The sequence below is a fragment of the Nothobranchius furzeri genome, chromosome 10 (genome assembly GCF_043380555.1).
Source record: "Nothobranchius furzeri strain GRZ-AD chromosome 10, NfurGRZ-RIMD1, whole genome shotgun sequence".
In the NCBI taxonomy this organism is placed as follows: Eukaryota; Metazoa; Chordata; class Actinopteri; order Cyprinodontiformes; family Nothobranchiidae; genus Nothobranchius; species Nothobranchius furzeri.
This window is the reverse complement of record NC_091750.1, coordinates 35,261,840-35,280,941: the sequence shown is the minus strand read 5'-3', so window position 1 is coordinate 35,280,941 and position 19,102 is coordinate 35,261,840. Positions and strand designations below refer to the sequence as shown.

Below are 19,102 nucleotides of genomic sequence, written 5' to 3'. Positions count from 1 at the left end.
CTGATGGAGTTCTTTCCCTCCCGACTCTGCAGCTGGCAGTTTCCCGTTCGCCGGCTCCACCTGTTCGTTGTTACCATGGTGCTTTCTCCCACCCTAAAGGGACCCTCCCGGCAGAGTCCCTGATCGGTTCAGGGTGGGGCCAGGACGTACAACCGGCCGTGCCAGCTCAAAACACACGTCACAAGCACTCACATTGTTTTTCACAAAGATGTCACGCTCAAGAAGCATTAAAAAGTTCGCTGCCGCATCCAGACAGAATGTCAAGGGTGCAGCAGAAATCAATATAAATGATGCAGATGAGCGAAACCAGGTTGGGGCGGTCCCTGGCGGACTTTCCATCCAGCTACGGGTCATCCCCGTACGCCAGGGCCGCCAAAGCACAAAGCCCCCATGTATGCGCAGTAGTTGCCACAAGCACCGCGTGTCACGGCTGTGTCTCTCCACTCACATAGAGGAATGGACAGCGGTTTCTCCCACGCCCAGGGGACATCAGCTCACATCATTCAGGGAGAAATCTCCTCCCTGCTAGAGAAGGGAGTGATATGCATTGTGCCTCCCGATCGGTCTCAGGGTGGGTTCTACTCCAGGTACTTCCTGGTCCCTAAACGGGGAGGGACCGGTATTCGCCCGATCCTGGATCTGAGGGCCCTGAACCCATGCCTCAGAAAGTACAAATTCAAAATGTTCACTCTCTCATCCCTTTTGCGTCTGATTCACTAGAATGACTGGTTCACCTCAATCGACCTGAGGGACGCATACTTTCATATTCTCGTGTACCCTCCACACAGGAAATTTCTGAGGTTTGCCTTTCAGGGAGTGTGTTGTGAATATACCGTGCTCCCTTTCGGCCTCTCGCTGAGCCCGAGGGTGTTTGTCAGGTGTACCGAGGCGACGATCGCCCCTCTGAGAGAGAGGGGCATTCGGCTGGCACGGTCCAGAGAGGAGGCAACGTCACACACGCTGGTTGCGATCCATCACTTGTGTGGTCTGGGTTTCAGAATAAACTGGCAGAAAAGCGTTTTACTCCCCTCCCAGAAAATAACCTTTCTAGGTCTGAATCTGGACTCAGGGGCGTTCACGGCCCGTCTCTCAGCACCACGCGTGAACGCGCTGTCGTTCTGCCTGGCGCGCTTCCGCCTACAGAGTTCGGTGCGGTTTGCGTTGTCCCTCAGTGTTTTGGGTCTCATGGCGTCTGCTATTTCAGTGGTACCGCTCTTTTCAGTGGTAGCACTCGGCCGTCTACACATGAGAGATTTTCAACGCTGGGTGGCTTCTCTGGGACTCTCTCCAGTGCGCCACAGAGCGCGCAGGGTGACGGTCTCTGCAGCGTGCGCCGCGGCGCTCCGCTGTTGGCGTCAACCCTTCCTCTTGGCACAGGGGATGCCTTTCGGGTTGGTTCTCGTGAGGAAAGTGGTCACGACAGATGCAAGCCTTTCAGGTTTGGGGGCCTCCTGGAAGGTCACTCTGTCAGGGGTGTGTGGAGCAGAGAGCTCTGGGGGACACATAAATTATCTGGAACTCCTCACAGTCTTTCTAGCCCTGAGGCACTTCCTGTCTTTTCTCTCCGGCCGTCATGTCCTAGTGAGAACAGACAACACCGCAACTGTGGCTTATATAAACCACCAGCGGGGCTGCGCTCCATGCGGTTACACACGCTGGCACGCAGACTGATCCTATGGTGCAGCAGACATCTCCCAATCAGAGCCACCCACGTCCCGGGTGTTCTGAATCGGGGGGCTGATCTGTTGTCCAGAGGGACTCCCCTGTACGGGGATTGGAGCCTGCATCCAGCAGTGTTGGAACAGATTTGTATCCGGTTTGGCACAACCGTAGTGGATCTTTTTGCCTCCAAGGAGAATGCTCAGTGTCCACTGTTTTTCTCCCTGCACGACCGAGACGCTCCACTCAGCGTGGACGCGCTGGCGCACGATTGGGCGCGCTCAAGGAGTATGTTAATCGGACAGGGAACCTTCGCGGGGGGACCAGCCTTTTGTGTCATGGGGTGGACCTTGTAAGGGGAAACCCATCACAAAGCAGCGGCTTTCCCACTGGATTGTGGAGGCTATTTCTCTGGCTTACTCCTGTCAGTTTATTCAGGCACCTGTAGGGCTCAGGGCCCATTCTACTAGGGGCCTGTCTGCTTCTTGGGCCCTTTTTCGGGGGCAGTCCGTCCAGGAGATCTCTGCTGCAGCAAGTTGGGCTTCTCCACTTGCATTTACACGCTTCTATAAGCTTGACATTTCGGTCCGTGAAATGACCCACACAATTCAGGGTGTGGGGTCCTCAGCGGGCCAAGACGTACCCCTATGGGTTGGTGATCGCTGGATAAGCTGTCTGGCAATACGGGAGTCTCCATTTACCAAAGTGAGACATCGAAACGAATGTTAAGACAGAGAACTTTAGGTTACTGTCGTAACCCCGGTTCTCTGAGTAACATGAATGAGATGTCTCACCAGACAACCCTTCTTGCTGGGCGAAGCGAGAAGAGGTGTTTATCTTGAATGGTGCAGGTAACGTGTACGTCACGGTCACTGGCCAATCAGGATTAGCATATTGAGATAAGTGCTTCTGAGGAATCTGTGGAGGGGCGTATCCCATAGTGAGACATCTCACTCATATTACTCAGAGAACCGGGGTTACGACAGTAACCTAAAGTAATCCCAGTTTGAATGCGGTGTGTGGTGAAACGACCAGCTGCGCCTCCACACTGTGAACCTGTTTCCGGCTTCACAGACGACCATGTAAGCAGCGTTATATACAAAGCTAAAAGCCCAGACACCTCCATCCGAGATCTGCGGTGTCGGGGTTGCAAGACTGTTGAATCCCAGGAACGCGCTAACGTTACATATCTACTGGACCAGCTGCACAGAACATCACCATGGCAACGATTCCGGCTTCAGAGATTACCATGTTTTTGGATAGCTTCATTTAGTGATTTTAGGCAAGTAAACATAGAATTGGAAGAAAAATGCTTGCTTAACCGAAAAGGTAAAACTGTTGATGTGTTACTTCAAATGAAAATTTTTTATTATTATTTTTTTTTCTGATTATTTCAGACCAACATTATGACCTTTCCAGTTCACTCTTTGGACCAGAATGTCTCGGTCATAAACAGGAAACAACAACAAGCAGCTTCACTGCTGAATACAACAGGAAATATGGAAAAGGTAGTAATTTATTTTTGTAATCCGAATACTTTATAATTCTTTGTTTGGCTGAGATTTCTCCCTATAATGTAAGTCTTGGTGAATTTTAAGTCACTTGAATAATTAAAGACATAGCATCATAATATAAACGGGTGTTTTTTATATGAGTATTTTTAAATCAATCTTGTATTTTGTTTAATTAAATAAATTTTTTTATTCAAAGAGCAAGTCACCCCCTACCAGAGTATTACTCCACTCCCACTTCCTGTTTGAAGAATGCAACAAATGCTGTTGCCTAGCAGACCGAGAGGGTGGAGCCGCTAACAAATACACACACACACACACAGGCTCACAACAACATTGTGACATCATTTGGTACCAGCTAACGTTCTACGGTACCTCTTAAGCAATAGTGATAGCAGATTTAAATTCAAACACAGTGCAGAGTTTTTACCTGACAACGGCACAACACTTGACAGTTTTAGGCAGAAAATTTAAATTTTAACTAAAATGCACTAAAGTGCAAAACTATTGACTACACGTACCTGTAGCACGATTAGACACGCATTTATATAGTTTATCAGGAAAAAAGTTGATTTGGGGGTGACTTGCTCTTTAACCAGACGAGTCGATAGATAGCTCATTCTCATTTATGATAATCTGGCCAAGAGGCAGCAGCAACAGACACATAATTAGCTTTACATCAAAGAATGACAGATAAGATAAAATGCAACAAGATAAAAACAGACTTAAAACCATCCTTAAGCACTCAGAAGCAGGCACATAAAAAAACCTATTGATCGCAATTAATTATTGAAGGTAGATAACGGAACTTAAGTAGTGAGTTTTAGTTATTTTTGCACACATTCTAGTCGGACGTTTTATTTGATGTATCGACCCAGATTTCATTTACATCCTTCCCAACACCTTTGTCCAAACATTCCTTTATCTTTTTTACAGACAGAAACAGAAATTTGTGGTAATTTTGACTAATTATAACTAATTATAATGCAATTATCCTGAGCATCAGGTTTACAGGCGAACAGTCGCCAATATTAGAAATAAAATTCATATACATTTTCTGAAGTTGTACATCCAGCATTATTGTTACAAATTTCTCTTAAATGGATACAAGCTGAAGTATTTTTCTGACTTTTTTAGCTTTTTATGCAAGTTTACATTATCAAACCAGATATATTTGGGGTTGCATGTCTCAGTAAAGGCTAATGTGTTGGTTTGAAGCTGAAATCTTTGCGATCCACTCCTCAAGACAACCTAGTTTCTCATTTTAATTCACTCACAGCCTTGCGGTGTAAAACCAAACCTAAATGGGATGAAGCAGAGGTCCGAGCTGTAGAAAAACACCTGATGAGGTTCATTCAGGAGCACAAGTTGCCCCAAAAAGTCGACTGCGTTCGGTGCCTTGAAGCTGAGCCACGTGCCCTGAGGAACCGCTCCTGGAAAGGTTTGAAGGACTACGTCAGAAACCGGATCACAACTCTGCAGAGAGAAAGCGGTGCTTCCAAAAAGTTGTCGAAAACCAGGAAGATAACCGGACTGAAGAGAACACAGAAGAGTTCTGGTAAGATGATAATAATCAGATGTGATTTGCTCAATTGCAAATTGAAAGACATCCAAGTGGCTGAAACCAAAAGGTCTAACTGGTCTTCTCTTTGATTCAGTGAGGTCCCAGCCTTCAAACAAACTAGAAGCTGCCAGAGAGCATCATGGTGTGGTCCCCAGTTCAAATGTGGAACCAACCCAACGACCACATGGAGCAACAACTTACAACAAAGCTTCTACTCCAAAGTCAAAAAAATCAAAAGGTAACTTTTTAGTGATCATTAGAAGTCAACGTCTTTATTTTTCATTTTCAGTCAGGTTCATAAATGTTGGGACATCGACACAATTCTAACATTTTTGGCTCTAAACACCATCACAGGGGATTTGAAATGAAACAAAGCAAGAGAAAATGCCCCGAGAACAAAAGGAAGTGAAAACCGTTGCAGTAGAGGCCTGGCAGAACGTACCGTATTTTCCGGAGTATAAGTCGCACCAGCCATAAAATGTATAATGAAGAAGAAAACATATATAAGTCGCATTTTGGGGGAAATTTTATTATTTTTCTTACAAAGTCTGAGACCAGGCATTTCACATTGCAAGACAAGTACCGGTCATAGTAACAGAATAAACAACCAGCTGTTGCATCAGCGGTATGCGCTGCAGCACGCCACAGTCTCCAGCAGATGATGGTGGTGTTTCAAACCCTCCCAGCAGGACAGGGGAGCTCATTCCTGGTCCGGAGCTGGCCCGCAGCAGCGTGTTATAGCCTACATAGTTTGGTATATAAGTCGCTGTGGAGTATAAGTCACAGGACCGGCCAGACTATGAAGAAAAGTGTGACTTATAGTCCGGAAAATACGGTAACCAGTGATGAAACCTAGCATCTGGTGATGCCTATGCATTCCAGACTTCAGGCTGTAAATAACTGCAAAGGATTTGCAACCAAGTGATAAAAAGTTAATGTCTGATTCATGATCAATTTTCTGTCCCATTACTTTTGGTCCCTTAACAAGTGGGAGGCACATATGCAAACGGTTGCAATTCCTACACCGTTCACCTGATTTGGGTGTAAATACCCTCAAATTAAAGCTGACAGTCTGCAGTTTCAGATCCATTGTGGTGGTGTATAGAGCCAGAATGTAAAACGTTACTAAATACTAACTGATCATGAAATGATAAAGGTGAATATTGATCAACTTCCTGTTTTCATGTATTGCTTCTTGATGGCAAAACTCCACATTGAACCAAACTAGTTATTGGGTACAACATGGCAGAGAAAAATGCAGCAATCACCATTGAACACGATTTTTGAAAATAAAGATGAACTAATTTTATTTAAAAAAAATGCATGTATTAGTTTAACCTTGATTGTTTCTCTTTTTCCCCACAAAGCCAAACCTAAATGGGACGAAGCAGAGGTCACAGCTATAGAGAAGCACCTGATGAGTTTCATTAAAGAGCACAGGTTGCCTCAGAAAGACGACTGCATTCGGTGCCTTGAGGCAGAGCCGTGTGAACTTGGGAACCGCTCCTGGAAAGGTGTGAAGGACTATGTCAGAAACCGGATAACAGCTCTGCAGAGACAAAGCTGCTCTTCAAAAACGTCAAAAAAGCGAAGCCTTGGGAAACCGACGGAACCGCGTCAGACCACTGGTAAATGCTAGATACGTGTTAGCATGTAGCAGCTGTTGATTTATTTTAAAATAATGAATATATATTTTATTTTCTACAGTAACATCAGAGCCTTCAAACAGTCAAGAAACTGTCACTGAGCATCAGCATATAGATACTGGCTTAAGCTGTCAACAAAAGCATGGAGTAACGACAAAAAAGTCTGCTGCTCCCACGTCTGACAAGGCAAAAGGTCATTATCTTTTTATTTTGTCAATCGACTGATGCAGACTTGTTAAACAATACCCCTTAAATAAAAATGAAGTAATGTTTCTGGTTATTTTAATGTCTGAGTTACATATTTTATCTGGTAAGTTGTAGGAAGAAGAAGAAAATATCATTTCTATAGTGCCTCTCAAGATAAAAATCACGAGGCGCTTCACAAAAACAACAAATGTAAAAATACAAAAAAGAATTTAGAAAATGGTTAAAAATATATTTAAAACGAGCAAAAATAGACAATTGTGACTAAAAAATGTTAAGAAAGAGAGAGTGAACAGGAAAGAGGGAAACCAGTGGATCCTGAGGAAGGTGGAATAGGTGGGGAGAGCAGAATAAAGAGAGAGAGGTGAAGAAGGTCATACAAAAGCCAGCTTGAACAAGTGAGTCTTCAGCTGCTTTTTAAAGGAGACCACTGAGTCCACTGATCTCAGGCTCAGGGGGATCCATAGGGATCCATGTCAGGCCTTTAATCTGTTGTGTTGTTTTGGTCAGTGGTCTCCTTGTTGTTGTATGACCTTCATCGCCACCCATTCCTTATTCTGCTCTTATTCCGCCTTTCCTGGGATTTCCATCATTGCTGTTCATTTTCTCTTTACCTTCCCTTATATTTTAATCACAATTTGTATCTTTTTCTCATTTGAAACATATTTTTAATGTTTTTTTAATCGTTTTGTTCTTGTGGAGCAACATGATTTTTACCTTAAGAGACGTTATATAAAAAAATCGTTTTCGTTTGCCCACCTGAGGGCGCATCTTCCTTAATCTCTCTAGTCTTTTCAGTTCAAGGTTGTTGATTTTAGAATAAAACTTTATTATCCCTAAACTCATATTTATGCATGTTTTCCAGACAAATCCAAGTAATTTTAATCAAAAAATCTTTATAAACTATTAGGATTTGATAATTGAGAGTGGGCAGCTGTATTTTATTGTTTAATATCATTTTATATTGTTCTTATTAATTTTTCTTTCCAACAGGCTTGCAGCAGAAATCTAAACATAAATGGGATGAAGAAGAGATCCGTGCTGTAGAGGAACATCTGATGCATTTCATTAAAAAGCAGAAGGTTCCTCAGAAGGATGACTGTGTTCTGTGTCTGGAGGCTGAGCCAGATGCGCTGAGAAACCGTTCCTGGAAAGGCATAAAGGACTATGTCAGAAACAGGATTACAACGCTGCAACGACAAAGTGGATCCTCAACAAATTCAGCAAAATATTACAGATAGGAGCAGGAGGAACTACAGAGTTCTGGACTTTACCAGCGGTTGCTGATTTGTTTTAGTGTTGATGGGACAACTGTTCGCTACTGTCTTGTGTTTTTATACTTCTGGTCATTTTCACCATTGTTTTCTTGTTTTGCACTGTTTTCTCACTTCTAGAAGAGTTAATTCACTGCTTCATAAACTGCTCAATTTATGTTGTAGTCACAGATTTTCAGCGTTAGACTTTGATTTTTACATTTATGTACCTTACTTTGTGGGACTACTTTTTGTAGCGTTAATGCTTTTATTGTGAAAAAATAAGCGGAAGTGTGTTAGCCTAGAGAACTACAGGGGATGTTCATGAGTATGCTCCCTTTGTATAAACCATTGGCCTAAAATGAAATGTATGTAATGTATTATTTTACTCTTTTTTTGCATCTTTGTGTTAAAATCTCTTTATTTTTGAGATATTAAACGCTTTAGCGAGCTAGCAGCTAAAGCTAACTTAGCTCGCTAACTCGACACATTCGTAGCGAGGATTCTTAAAACCTGCAACGCGAAAAAGAAATTAGCTACGTTCTTTCTTTGGGTTAATCTACGTAAAACAATCCGTTGGCAGAACTGTGTATCTGGTAATTTCCCAGTTTAGTTCGTTTCCACGTGGTAATTCCGCTCTTGCAAACATTTTTAGACAACAGAAAATGTACGTTGATAAAATAAAAATCTAAGCAAAATGTTAGATGTGCACAAGTGTCATGCAACGTCCTTTATGCTTTTATTATAAGAACTTAGGAGCATGGAAGGGCCGCATCATTCTGCTTGTTGGAGGTATTCTCCAAAAGAGTAATTTTTACTCAAAACAGTTCCTTTTATTTTTATTTTACACAAGTTCTTGAAACACGTTTGGCTTTGTCTTCTGAAAGCTTGAATGTGGTTATTTAGAAAGCTGCTGTAAAGTCAGGCTACCTGACCATGTCCGAAGGAATCGTACAAATCTCTGCGTCATTAAAGCAAAACAAAATTATAAAAAAAAGTGGTTTAAAATATCAATATTTCAGCTAATCTACTCAGTTGTATTAATCTTGCTTTCAAGAGACTAATTGTCTAATTTGAAGTGTATGGATGTTCAAATGTTAAGGCAAATCAAAATAATGGAGAATAAAATCTGTCTGTTCTGTTAGGACATGTAAATAAAAGAAAAACCCGAGTTAAGTGGATGTTATGGAAAGTGATGGACAACCCTGCAGCAGATGGCAGTCGCTCGACCTGGATGGACCAGAATGGCTGGCCCACATCTTCATCACAAGGACTGGTCAACAACCCGCTCACCAGCTCTCAGCATCTCCGCCTGCATTCGCTGTGTGATCAGACATCGTTTTACACCCAGCAGCAGGCGTCTGGTCAGAGCTGCATGTCTTCAGTAGAGAACAGTCAGACCGCTGCTCACCTGGACACAATACCATCAAACTCCCTCTTTTATAGCACCCCTAATCCTAGCGCTCCTCACCTGATGTCCTTTGCTCAGCAAGTCCCTCACACATCATCGATGCAGGTAGCAACACGCCGGGGAAAGTCTATGCCCCCGTCATCGCTTCCTCAACCAAACCATGCAACTCAGCCCTTTATGTCCCAGAATCCAACATCTCTGTCAGCTAACAACTCTTATGAAACATTTCAGACCCAGTTGCTTAGTCAGGGTTTAGCAAACAGACTTCCTGATCAGTCCTTCAACATGACCTCATGTGAGCAGAATGTAAATATGTCACAGGCCACATTTGGAAGATGCAATGTGGAGTCTGCTGGGCAATCTTCCAACTGCTTTAACTCCTCCACATCCCAGCAGCCGGCTCAGTGGATGCCCTCGTCTCACACAGAAGGTAAACTTTGTTTTTACTCCCAAGTATCATGTTACCATGTGTGTCTTTTTTCAGCAGGATGAGTGAAACTTTGGTTTGTCTACAACATTGCTCCCTTTTGCAACCTAGCCTGTTAATTGAACTATTTGAGCTTAAAGAGCAAGTCACCCCCTACCAGAGTATTACTCAACTCCCACTTCCTGTTTGAGAAATGAAACAAATGCTGTTGCCTAGCAGACCGAGAGGGCGGAGCCGCAAAATAAACACACACACGACATTGTGACATCATACTGTACCAGCTAACGTTCTAGGGTACCTCTTAGCCCAGGAGTGGGGAACCCTGGTCCTTGAGGGCCGGTATCCTGCTTGTCTTTGCTCCAACACCTGTGATTCAGTGGTTGGTTCACCTGTTCTGCAGCTCATCAGGCTCTACAGAAGCTTGTTAATCACCTGCTGATTGAAATCAGGTGTGATGTTGCAGGGTTGAAATTTAAATATGCTGGATAGCGGCCCTTGATGGACCAGGGTTCCCCACCCCCGTCTTAGCCAATAGCGATGGCAGATTTAAATTCAAATGCAGTGCAGAGTTTTTACCTGACAACGGCACAACTCTGACAGTTTTAGACAGAAAATTAAAATTTGAACTAAAATGCACTTAAGTGTAAAACTATTGACTACACGTGTCTGCAGCACGATTAGACATGCATTTACAGTCAGGTCCATAAATATTGGGACATCGACACAATGCTAACATTTTTCGCTCTATACACCACAATGGATATCAAATTAAATGAACAAGATGTGCTTTAACTGCAGACTGTCAGCTTTTATTTGAGGGTATTTACATCCTAATCAGGTCAACGGTGTAGGAATTGCAACAGTTTGCATATGTGCCTCCCACTTGTTAAGGGACCAAAAGTAAAGGGACAATTGGCTTCTCAGCTGTTCCATGGCCAGGTGTGTGTTATTCCCTCATTATCCCAATTACAATGAGCAGATAAAAGGTCCAGAGTTCATTTCAAGTGTGCTGTTTGCATTTGGAATCTGTTGCTGTCAACTGTCAAGATGAGATCCAAGGAGCTGTTACTATCAGTGATGAAGCAAGCCATCATTAGGCTGAAAAACCAAAAGAAACCTATCAGAGAGATAGCGAAAACATTAGGCGTGGCCCAAGCAACATCCTCAAAAAGAAGGAACGCACCGGTGAGCTCAGCAACACCAAAAGACCCGGAAGACCACGGAAAACAACTGTGGTGGATGACGGAAGAATCCTTTCCCTGGTGAAGAAAACACCCTTCACAACAGTTGGCCAGATCGAGAACACTCTCCAGGAGGTAGGTGTATCTGTGTCAAAGTCAACAACCACAAGAGGACTCCACCAGTGTGAATACAGAGGGTTCACCACAAGATGTAAACCATTGGTGAGCCCCAAAAACAGGAAGTCCAGATTAGAGTTTGCCAAACAACATCTAAAAAAGCCTTCACAGTTCTGGAACAACATCCTACGGACAGATGAGACCAAGATCCACTTGTACCAGAGTGATGGGAAGAGAAGAGTATGGAGACAGAATGGAAGTGCTGATGATCCTAAGCATACCACCGTAGCACGGTGTTGGAAGTGCCATGGCGTGGGCCTGTATGGCTGCCAGTGGAACTGGTTCTCTTGTATTTATTGATGATGTGACTGCTGACAAAAGCAGCACGATGAATTCTGAAGTGTTTCGGGCGATATTATCTGCTCATATTCAGCCAAATGCCTCAGAACTCATTGGACGGCGCTTCACAGTGCAGATGGACAATGACCCAAAGCATACTGCAAAAGCAACCAAAGAGTTTCTGAAGGGAAAGAAGTGGACTGTTTTGCAATGGCCAAGTCAGTCACCTGACCTGAATCCGACTGAGCATGCATTTCACTTGCTGAAGACAAAACTGAAGGGAAACTGCCCCAGGAACAAGCAGGAACTGAAGACAGTAGAGGCCTGGCAGAGCATCACCAGGGATGAAGCCCAACGTCTGGTGATGTCTAGGTGTTCCAGACTTCAGGCTGTAATTGACTGCAAAGGATTTGCAACCAAGTATTGAAACGTATAAGTTTGGTTTATGGTTCTTATTCTGTCCCATTACTCTTGGTCCCTTAACAAGTGGGAGGCACATATGCAAACTGTTGTAATTCCTACACCGTTCACCTGATTTGGATGTAAATACCTCAAATAAAAGCCGACAGTCTGCAGTTAAAGCACATCCTGTTCGTTTCATTTGACATCTATAGAGGTGGTGTATAGAGCCAAAAAAGTTAGCATTGTGTCGATGTCCCAATATTTATGGACCTGACTGTATATAGTTTATCAGAAAAAAAAGTTGATTTGGGGGTGACTTGCTCTTTAAATAGACTAAAAATCACCAAAAAAAAGGTTTACTAACACTCGGTGCAAACTTACATTTTGAAACATCAAAAAACTCAAGTGAATTGTCTTTTTCCCAGGAGCTGTGAATGAGTCTGTCTCTGTCGACAAAGTCCCGTCCCGGGAGGTAAATATTCCTCCTGCAAACACAACAGTTCGTACAACTTGTTTGCATCGCACATAAAGCTTTTGTCGTTCGTCTAGTCACAAAAACAAAACAAAACAAAAAAACAACAACACTTGTTTCAATAAATTTAGGTTTTGCTAACGAATTGCAGGTAATATTTCCGTCTACACAAACAAACAGTCTTCATTTGTTTGGTAATGAGAAATCAGGCTGGCTTTACTAACAGCTTCATTTGCATTAAGGAATAAAAGAACAAGAATGGCTACGTAATCATTATTAGCTCCATTTAATTTAATTTATAAATTATTCATAGAAACTTGAACAATATTGCCTTTTCTAGAAGAATTACAGATCTGTGGAGCTTCGCTGAAAAATGATATCTGGAGTTTAGGATTACACATTTATATTCTCATCTTCTGTCAGACTGACCGTGACAAACGACGCTCACTAGTTTTAAATCGTGCACAACTACTTCAACAGCTGGAGAACATCAACAAGCTTGTAAGTTTGTTATAGCAGGAAGATCTTTGTTTGCTGGATTATTGTGGAGATTTAAATGTTCTAATGGCGTTTCCTCATTAAGCTGGAGTCCCTGCCTCCAGAGGACAGCGATGATGAACCAGAGCAGGAAACGGCTTTACGGGTAGGTTTTTGGTTAATGTGTTAAATACACAGATACCCACCATACTAATGGGGTATTTACTTCTGTCTGCAGACTGAAGCTAGGGATGTTCAACAAGGTCAGGCGCAAGAAGAGGAGGTAAATCAGTGTTAACACATTTTTATTCATTTTCTACCTTTTGCCTTTGGGACTGCTGATATTCATGTCTCAGTTGTATAAAAGTCTTGATTTATGATGGCTTTTGTTGTTTTTTTGCAGCCTCAGATATCAGCAGATTGTTCATCATCTGGTGACGTAGAGCCAAGATCACCAGCATCACCAGCGCAGTCAGAGGTAATCTCCTTTTAGTTTTGGTGTTTGTCATGTTGATTTTGGATAACTATGTAAGGTAGTTTATTAACTCATTCGCTGCCTGCGTTTTTCTGCATTTTTACTGTTTTTTTTAAGAGTGACAGAACGTTGCGCGCTAGGATGATGTCAACGCCAAAACAACCAAAACAACCAAAACAAAGCGAAGACTCACCTCTTACATCAGGAAGAATCCGCGCGTTTCGAGCATTATCCGTTCTTTCGTAATCCGTTGTTGAATTGTGATCGGCAGAAGCTTTTCGGGTTCGCGCCTCACTTTTTTTTTTTACAGGAGCGGCCCAAAACGGATCTCCTAACACATGGATGTTCTGCTTCCTGATCACGTGACGTGTGACGTACGCGGATGAAGATCGGCTTTAGAGCTGAGATGTTTGTTCTCACGGTGCGGGGGCTCGTCCGACGCCCACACAGTAAAAACATGCAAACGACGACTTTAGTCGTCAGTGGCGGTGAACGAGTGAAGTTATTTAAAATACGCAGTTTATTTAGGCTGCTGCAGAAAATGGACTTTAACAAACACAAGAATGGCTCCAACTCAGTCATTTTTATGAGCTGAGGTCTGATGTGGTTGTAGCTCAGAGTCAGTCACAACACACATCAACTTTTAACCGATCGTGAGATCTTTTTCAGAGTTTGACTCCATTTGTCTGCATCACATGATCTTACTTGAAGACATGGCGAGCGATACGCTGTCCTGTATTAAATAGTCAGTTCAGATTTCTGAGCGGCGCTGGATTGTTCTATCAAATATGGCTTTTGTTGAGGCATTCTGAGGATTTAATGATTCATTTTCTCATAGAGAAGTTAATTTAACCCTCAAAACAATACAAATGTTTTTTTTAGATATGAGAAAGAAGAGAGGTTTTAACTTCACCATTTACACATTTGGTGTTTACATAGGGTTAGGAAGATTACCTCTACATAAATTTTTTTTCTTTTGTTTACATGTGACAGGAAATGGCTAAAGACCGTAGTGGTTCAGAGGAGGGCGATAATTCTGATTACGCACCCGAAAGTGACGGTCATGTTTCCGAGTGCCAGTCTGAGGCCTCTGTCGACTCAGAGGGTGGTCACAGCGACCCACCAAGCCCCACAAACGAGGAAAAGGACGAGTCGGAGGAAGAGAAAAACAGCAGTCCTCCAAAAAATAACTGCAAAGGAAAGAAGAAACGGCTTGAAGAAATTGTAGTGTTACCAAAAGAAGATGGGAAAAAGGCCCGTTCTGATGAAAAGAGGAACTACTGCTTGTTTTGCTCCAAGGCCGTGATCAAGATGGCGAGGCATCTTACAACGTTTCATTGCGAACAAGCCGAAGTCGCTGTTGCGTTTAAGTATCCCCCACACTCCATCGAAAGGAAGAGAATATGGAACAAGCTGATAAAGAAGGGAAACTTCGCTCACAATAAGGATGTTTTAGAAACGGGAGTCGGACAGCTTATCGCGCGAAGAAGAATGAGCACCCCGGCAAAAGCAGCAGATTTCATTCACTGTGCTTATTGTCACGGTCTCTTTCTGAGGAAGGATTTTTGGAGGCACATGAGAAATTGTCCCGAAAAGGTTAAAGAAGCAGATGGACCACCGAGAAAAAGGAAGCTCATCTCATCACATTATGTGCTTCAGAGTCAAAGCTGTGAAGACCTAAGCGAGGGCTTTAAAAACCTCCTATGTGAGATGCATTATGACAGCGTGACGCAAGCGGTCATGGAAGATCGAGTTCTCCTGCAGTTTGGAGAGCAGATGTTTAGTGAGTCCAGTGACGACGGGAAGAATAATCAGTACATAAGACAAAGCCTTCGACAGGTAGCAAGACTTCTGCTGGAGGCCCAAAAATCGACTCCAATACAGACTCTGGAGGATTTCTTTCAGCCCTCTAACTTTAAACATGTGCTGTCTGCCGTGAAATCCATCGCAGGGTATGACCCCGAGAAGAAGACCTTCACCCTTCCATCTCTGGCCTTTAAGGTTGGTTACCACCTACGAAAGATCTGCAGCGTTGTCGAGCATAAGGCTGCGGACTCGGGTGACGCCAAAGCAGTGGAAGCCTGCGAAGCCTTTCAATCGTTGTATCATAAGAAATGGAATAAGCACATTTCTTCTTGCGCTTTGAAGGACATCAAGGAATCCAAGAGGAAAAATGAACACAAGCTACCGTTGGCTGAAGATGTGAAACTCCTGCATCACCACATGGAGAAGGCTCATCATGCTGCTGAGGAGAAACTCAAAGAGAACATCTGTAGAGAGAACTACGTTGCTTTGGTCAAGGCAGTACTGGCTCGGACCATTGCTTTCAACCAGAGGATGAATAAAGAGGTCGCTTCTATTTCAATAACAGCTTTTAGGTTCCGGAAAAAGACAGACGAGCTGGATGACATAGACGAATCCGTCTCGGATTTGGAAAAAGCCCTGTGTGGATACTTTAGCAGGGTTAGCATCAAAGGGAACTGTGGGAGAATGCTCCCTGTTTTACTAAAGCCCTCGTTTGAGTCGGCAATCGAACTCCTGATCAGCGTTCGAGAAGAATGTGGAGTTCCAAAGGACAACCCGTTTGTGTTTGCGAGACCAACGTTGCTGTCTGCCTACAGAGGCTCGGATAGCTTCCTCATATACCTCAAAGAATGCGGAGCTAAAAACCTCTCGACCCTGAGGTTTGTCAAGACGCATCACCGTTTTTCAACAATGCTGCAGCTGTTGCACCTGAGTGACGATGAGAAAAAACAGATCTTTGGGACCAATAATCCGATCCAAACCCTTCAACAGGAAGATGTGACGTGTGACGATGTTGACACGGAGTCTGAAGGTAATCCATCCTTTTTGTGGTTCACTTGTTTGTTTCCGAATTGCCGTCTTAACTTATAGTTATTTGTCCGGGTTAAAGCTTCACACCACAAAGCCCATCCTAAATGGGACGAAGCAGAGGTTCAGGCTGTCGAAAAACACCTGAAGGGTTTCATTGAGGAACACAAGCTGCCTCAGAAAGACGACTGCCTTCGGTGCCTGGAGGCTGAGCCGGGTGCACTGAGGAGCCGCTCGTGGAAAGCTGTGAAGCACTATGTCAGAAACCGGATCACAGCTCTGCAAAGACAGGGCAGCTCTTCCGAAGCTTCACGGAGAACCAGGAAGAAGCGCCGACTGGAGGGATCGCAGCGGACTTCTGGTAAAAGCTGAACACAGCTGCAATAATATAATTAAAGGTTGTTTTTCTCATAAAGCGAATGTCGTTACGATTGCAGCTGCTAGATTAGGACTGTTCTCTCCTCCACAGTGAAATCCCAACGTTCTAAGAGACAAGTTGTCACAGAGCATCCCAGAGGAACCTGCAGTCCCACCATTGAATCAGGAGATTTTAGTCAAGAACGGGAATCTGGAGAGACGAGTTCCAACAAAACGTCTGATCCCAAACCCAACAGATCAAGAGAAAAAGGTCTTACGTGGTGATAGTTAGCAGAAACGCCGCATTCCTGTTGTTTCTTGTTGAAAAGTTTTCTTTTGAAAATCTTTATTTCTCCAAAAATGGTTTTAATCGCCTCTTAAAGGTTCTGTTCATTGAGAAACCATGTATGTTCGTTCATTTTTAAATAGTTTAAATATTAACAGCTGCCATTGCTGCATTAGCCTCTGGAACAAAAAGACCCATTTCTTTCTCCGTTACTGACCTTCCACAGAAAGGAGAGAACAGAGCACTATAGGCTAGCAGAAGCTAACCGTTAGCATCTCCACAACATGGCGAAACACATTCGGGCTTGTGTTATTTGTGGAGAAAACATCCTTGTTGCAGTTTTTAACCCAAAAAATATGTTTTACAATATTCTGCGTTTTGTTGATGACGGCAGCGGAAGAGTCGAGTTATTGTTAGCCAATCAGAGGGTATGCGTTTGCTAATCGTGAATATTAACACGAAAAACTCAGTCCAGCTGTTTTCCGCCCCACGTTCTTCCATCTAACTTCTACCCCATGAAACAGGAGCGCCTGAGCTTTTTTCCCAATCGTAAACAACTCACTAGGCATTTATTCGGACTTGAGACTACGGCAGCAAAAAGACCCGTAGAACAAGTTGACTTGCAGGTTTTTTAGGGATCGATACAGTTTTAGGAAAATTTGCATTTCTTTCTTTGAATATTGTGGTAAAAGTTGTTATAACCCATATTTTTTCTCTCCGAATTTCCATTTTCTTAGAGATTTGATAATGTAATAAATATCATTTTGGAGGCCATATTAAATGTTTTATCGCTCAAGGTGACAGAAAACAGCAGCATGATTTGGGTTGATTAATAACAATAGACTGAATTTTCTTTTAATAGTTGCACTAATTGATTTAAACTCCTTAGATTTTCCCTTTTTCCTACTTGCAGGCTTGTGGCACAAAGCCAAACCTAAATGGGACGAAGCAGAGGTCGTGGCTGTGGAAAAACACCTGATGTGTTTCATTACTGAGCACAAGCTGCCTCAGAAGGACGACTGCGTGCGGTGCCTCGAGGCTGAGCCGCATGCCCTGAGGAACCGCTCTTGGAAAGGTGTGAAGGACTACGTTAGAAACCGGATCACAGCTCTGACGAGACAAAGGGGCTCGTCAAAAAAGTCAAAACGGAGAAGACCCGGCAAACTGAAGGAACCGCGGCAGAGCGCTGGTAAATGCTAGATCTGTGTTCAACGCTGATGCAAACGGAGAGGCTTCAGCTGTCGATTTATTTAAAACTTTTTTTTTTTCCTAACAGCAACATCAGAGCCTTCAAACAGTCAAGAAACTGTCACCGAGCGTCAAAATGTGGACACCGGTTTAAGCTCTGAACCAGCAAATCCTGGTCGTCAACAAAAACGGAGAGTAACGACAAAAACGACCGCTACTCCCAAGTCTGACCAGGCAAAAGGTCGTTATATTTGATTTTGTTAACTGACTGATAGACTTGTTGAACAATAATCCTTATACAACGGTGTTTTACCTGATATTTCATGAAAGGAAATCATATTTCTGATTAGATTTTATTATTTACGGTTCTCATTTTTTCTGGTAAAGGGATCCATGTCAGTTATGTTCTGCTCCTAATCCCAGTTATGTGGCCCTTTATGGGAGCTGCGGGGAATGATAAATGACCCGCACTTGTATAGCGCCTCTCTGAGTAAGGACTCCAAAGCGCTTTACACTACAGTGTATCATTCACACACTGATGGTGATGAGCTACGATGTAGCCACAGGTGCCCTGGGGCGCACTGACAGAGGAATATGTTTGCCCACATGGGGGCATCAATTCCTTAAACTCTGGAGTTTTTAATTTTTTTATTTCAATGATGCTGATCTTAAAATAAAACTTTATTAGCCTTAAACCCAAATGTATGCAAGTCTTCCACACAAATCCAGGTAAGTTTTGAACGAGAATCTTTTTCAGAATTCTGGATTTGATCATTGAGAGTGGGCAGCTGTATTTTATTGTTTAATATCATTTTATATTGTTCTTATTTATTTTTCTTTCCAACAGGCTTGCAGCAGAAAGCTAAACATAAATGGGATGAAGAAGAGATCCGTGCTGTAGAGGAACATCTGATGCATTTCATTAAAAAGCAGAAGGTTCCTCAGAAGGATGACTGTGTTCTGTGTCTGGAGGCTGAGCCAGATGCGCTGAGAAACCGTTCCTGGAAAGGCATAAAGGACTATGTCAGAAACAGGATTACAACACTGCAACGACAAAGTGGATCCTCAACGAATTCAGCAAAATATTACAGATAGGAGCAGGAGGAACTACAGAGTTCTGGACTTTACCAGCGGTTGCTGATTTGTTTTAGTGTTGATGGGACAACTTCTTACGTTTTTATATTTGGGTTCATTTTTAATCATTATTTTCTATAAAGTCTTGTCTATTGTTGCACTGTTTTATTTTTTTTCTAGAAGAGAATTTAATTCCTGTTTTTGTGATTGTTGGTTTACCAATGTTA

At 43.0% G+C, this 19,102-nt stretch overlaps 2 protein-coding genes across 2 annotated transcripts in view; both read left to right on the top strand.

Moving 5' to 3' along the window:
• Positions 1–8,552, top strand: part of LOC129152239 (uncharacterized) — a 21,213-nt gene extending 12,661 nt beyond the window's left edge. The window contains exons 8-13 of the mRNA XM_054730300.2: positions 3,057–3,167; positions 4,450–4,728; positions 4,829–4,972; positions 6,102–6,362; positions 6,442–6,573; positions 7,578–8,552. Of these exons, the coding sequence (XP_054586275.2) occupies positions 3,057–3,167; positions 4,450–4,728; positions 4,829–4,972; positions 6,102–6,362; positions 6,442–6,573; positions 7,578–7,825 (1,175 nt within the window). The 3' untranslated portion in view covers positions 7,826–8,552. The remainder of the gene's footprint in view (positions 1–3,056; positions 3,168–4,449; positions 4,729–4,828; positions 4,973–6,101; positions 6,363–6,441; positions 6,574–7,577) is intronic.
• On the top strand, positions 8,120–19,102 carry LOC129152390 (uncharacterized). The gene is made up of 13 exons (XM_054730299.2): positions 8,120–8,205; positions 8,983–9,678; positions 12,140–12,186; positions 12,610–12,687; positions 12,770–12,829; positions 12,902–12,946; positions 13,067–13,141; positions 14,132–15,974; positions 16,053–16,331; positions 16,440–16,598; positions 17,527–17,802; positions 17,890–18,042; positions 18,649–19,102. The coding sequence occupies exons 2-13, from the start codon at positions 9,018–9,020 to the stop codon at positions 18,894–18,896; spliced, it is 3,924 nt and encodes a 1,307-aa protein (XP_054586274.2). The 5' UTR covers positions 8,120–8,205; positions 8,983–9,017; the 3' UTR covers positions 18,897–19,102.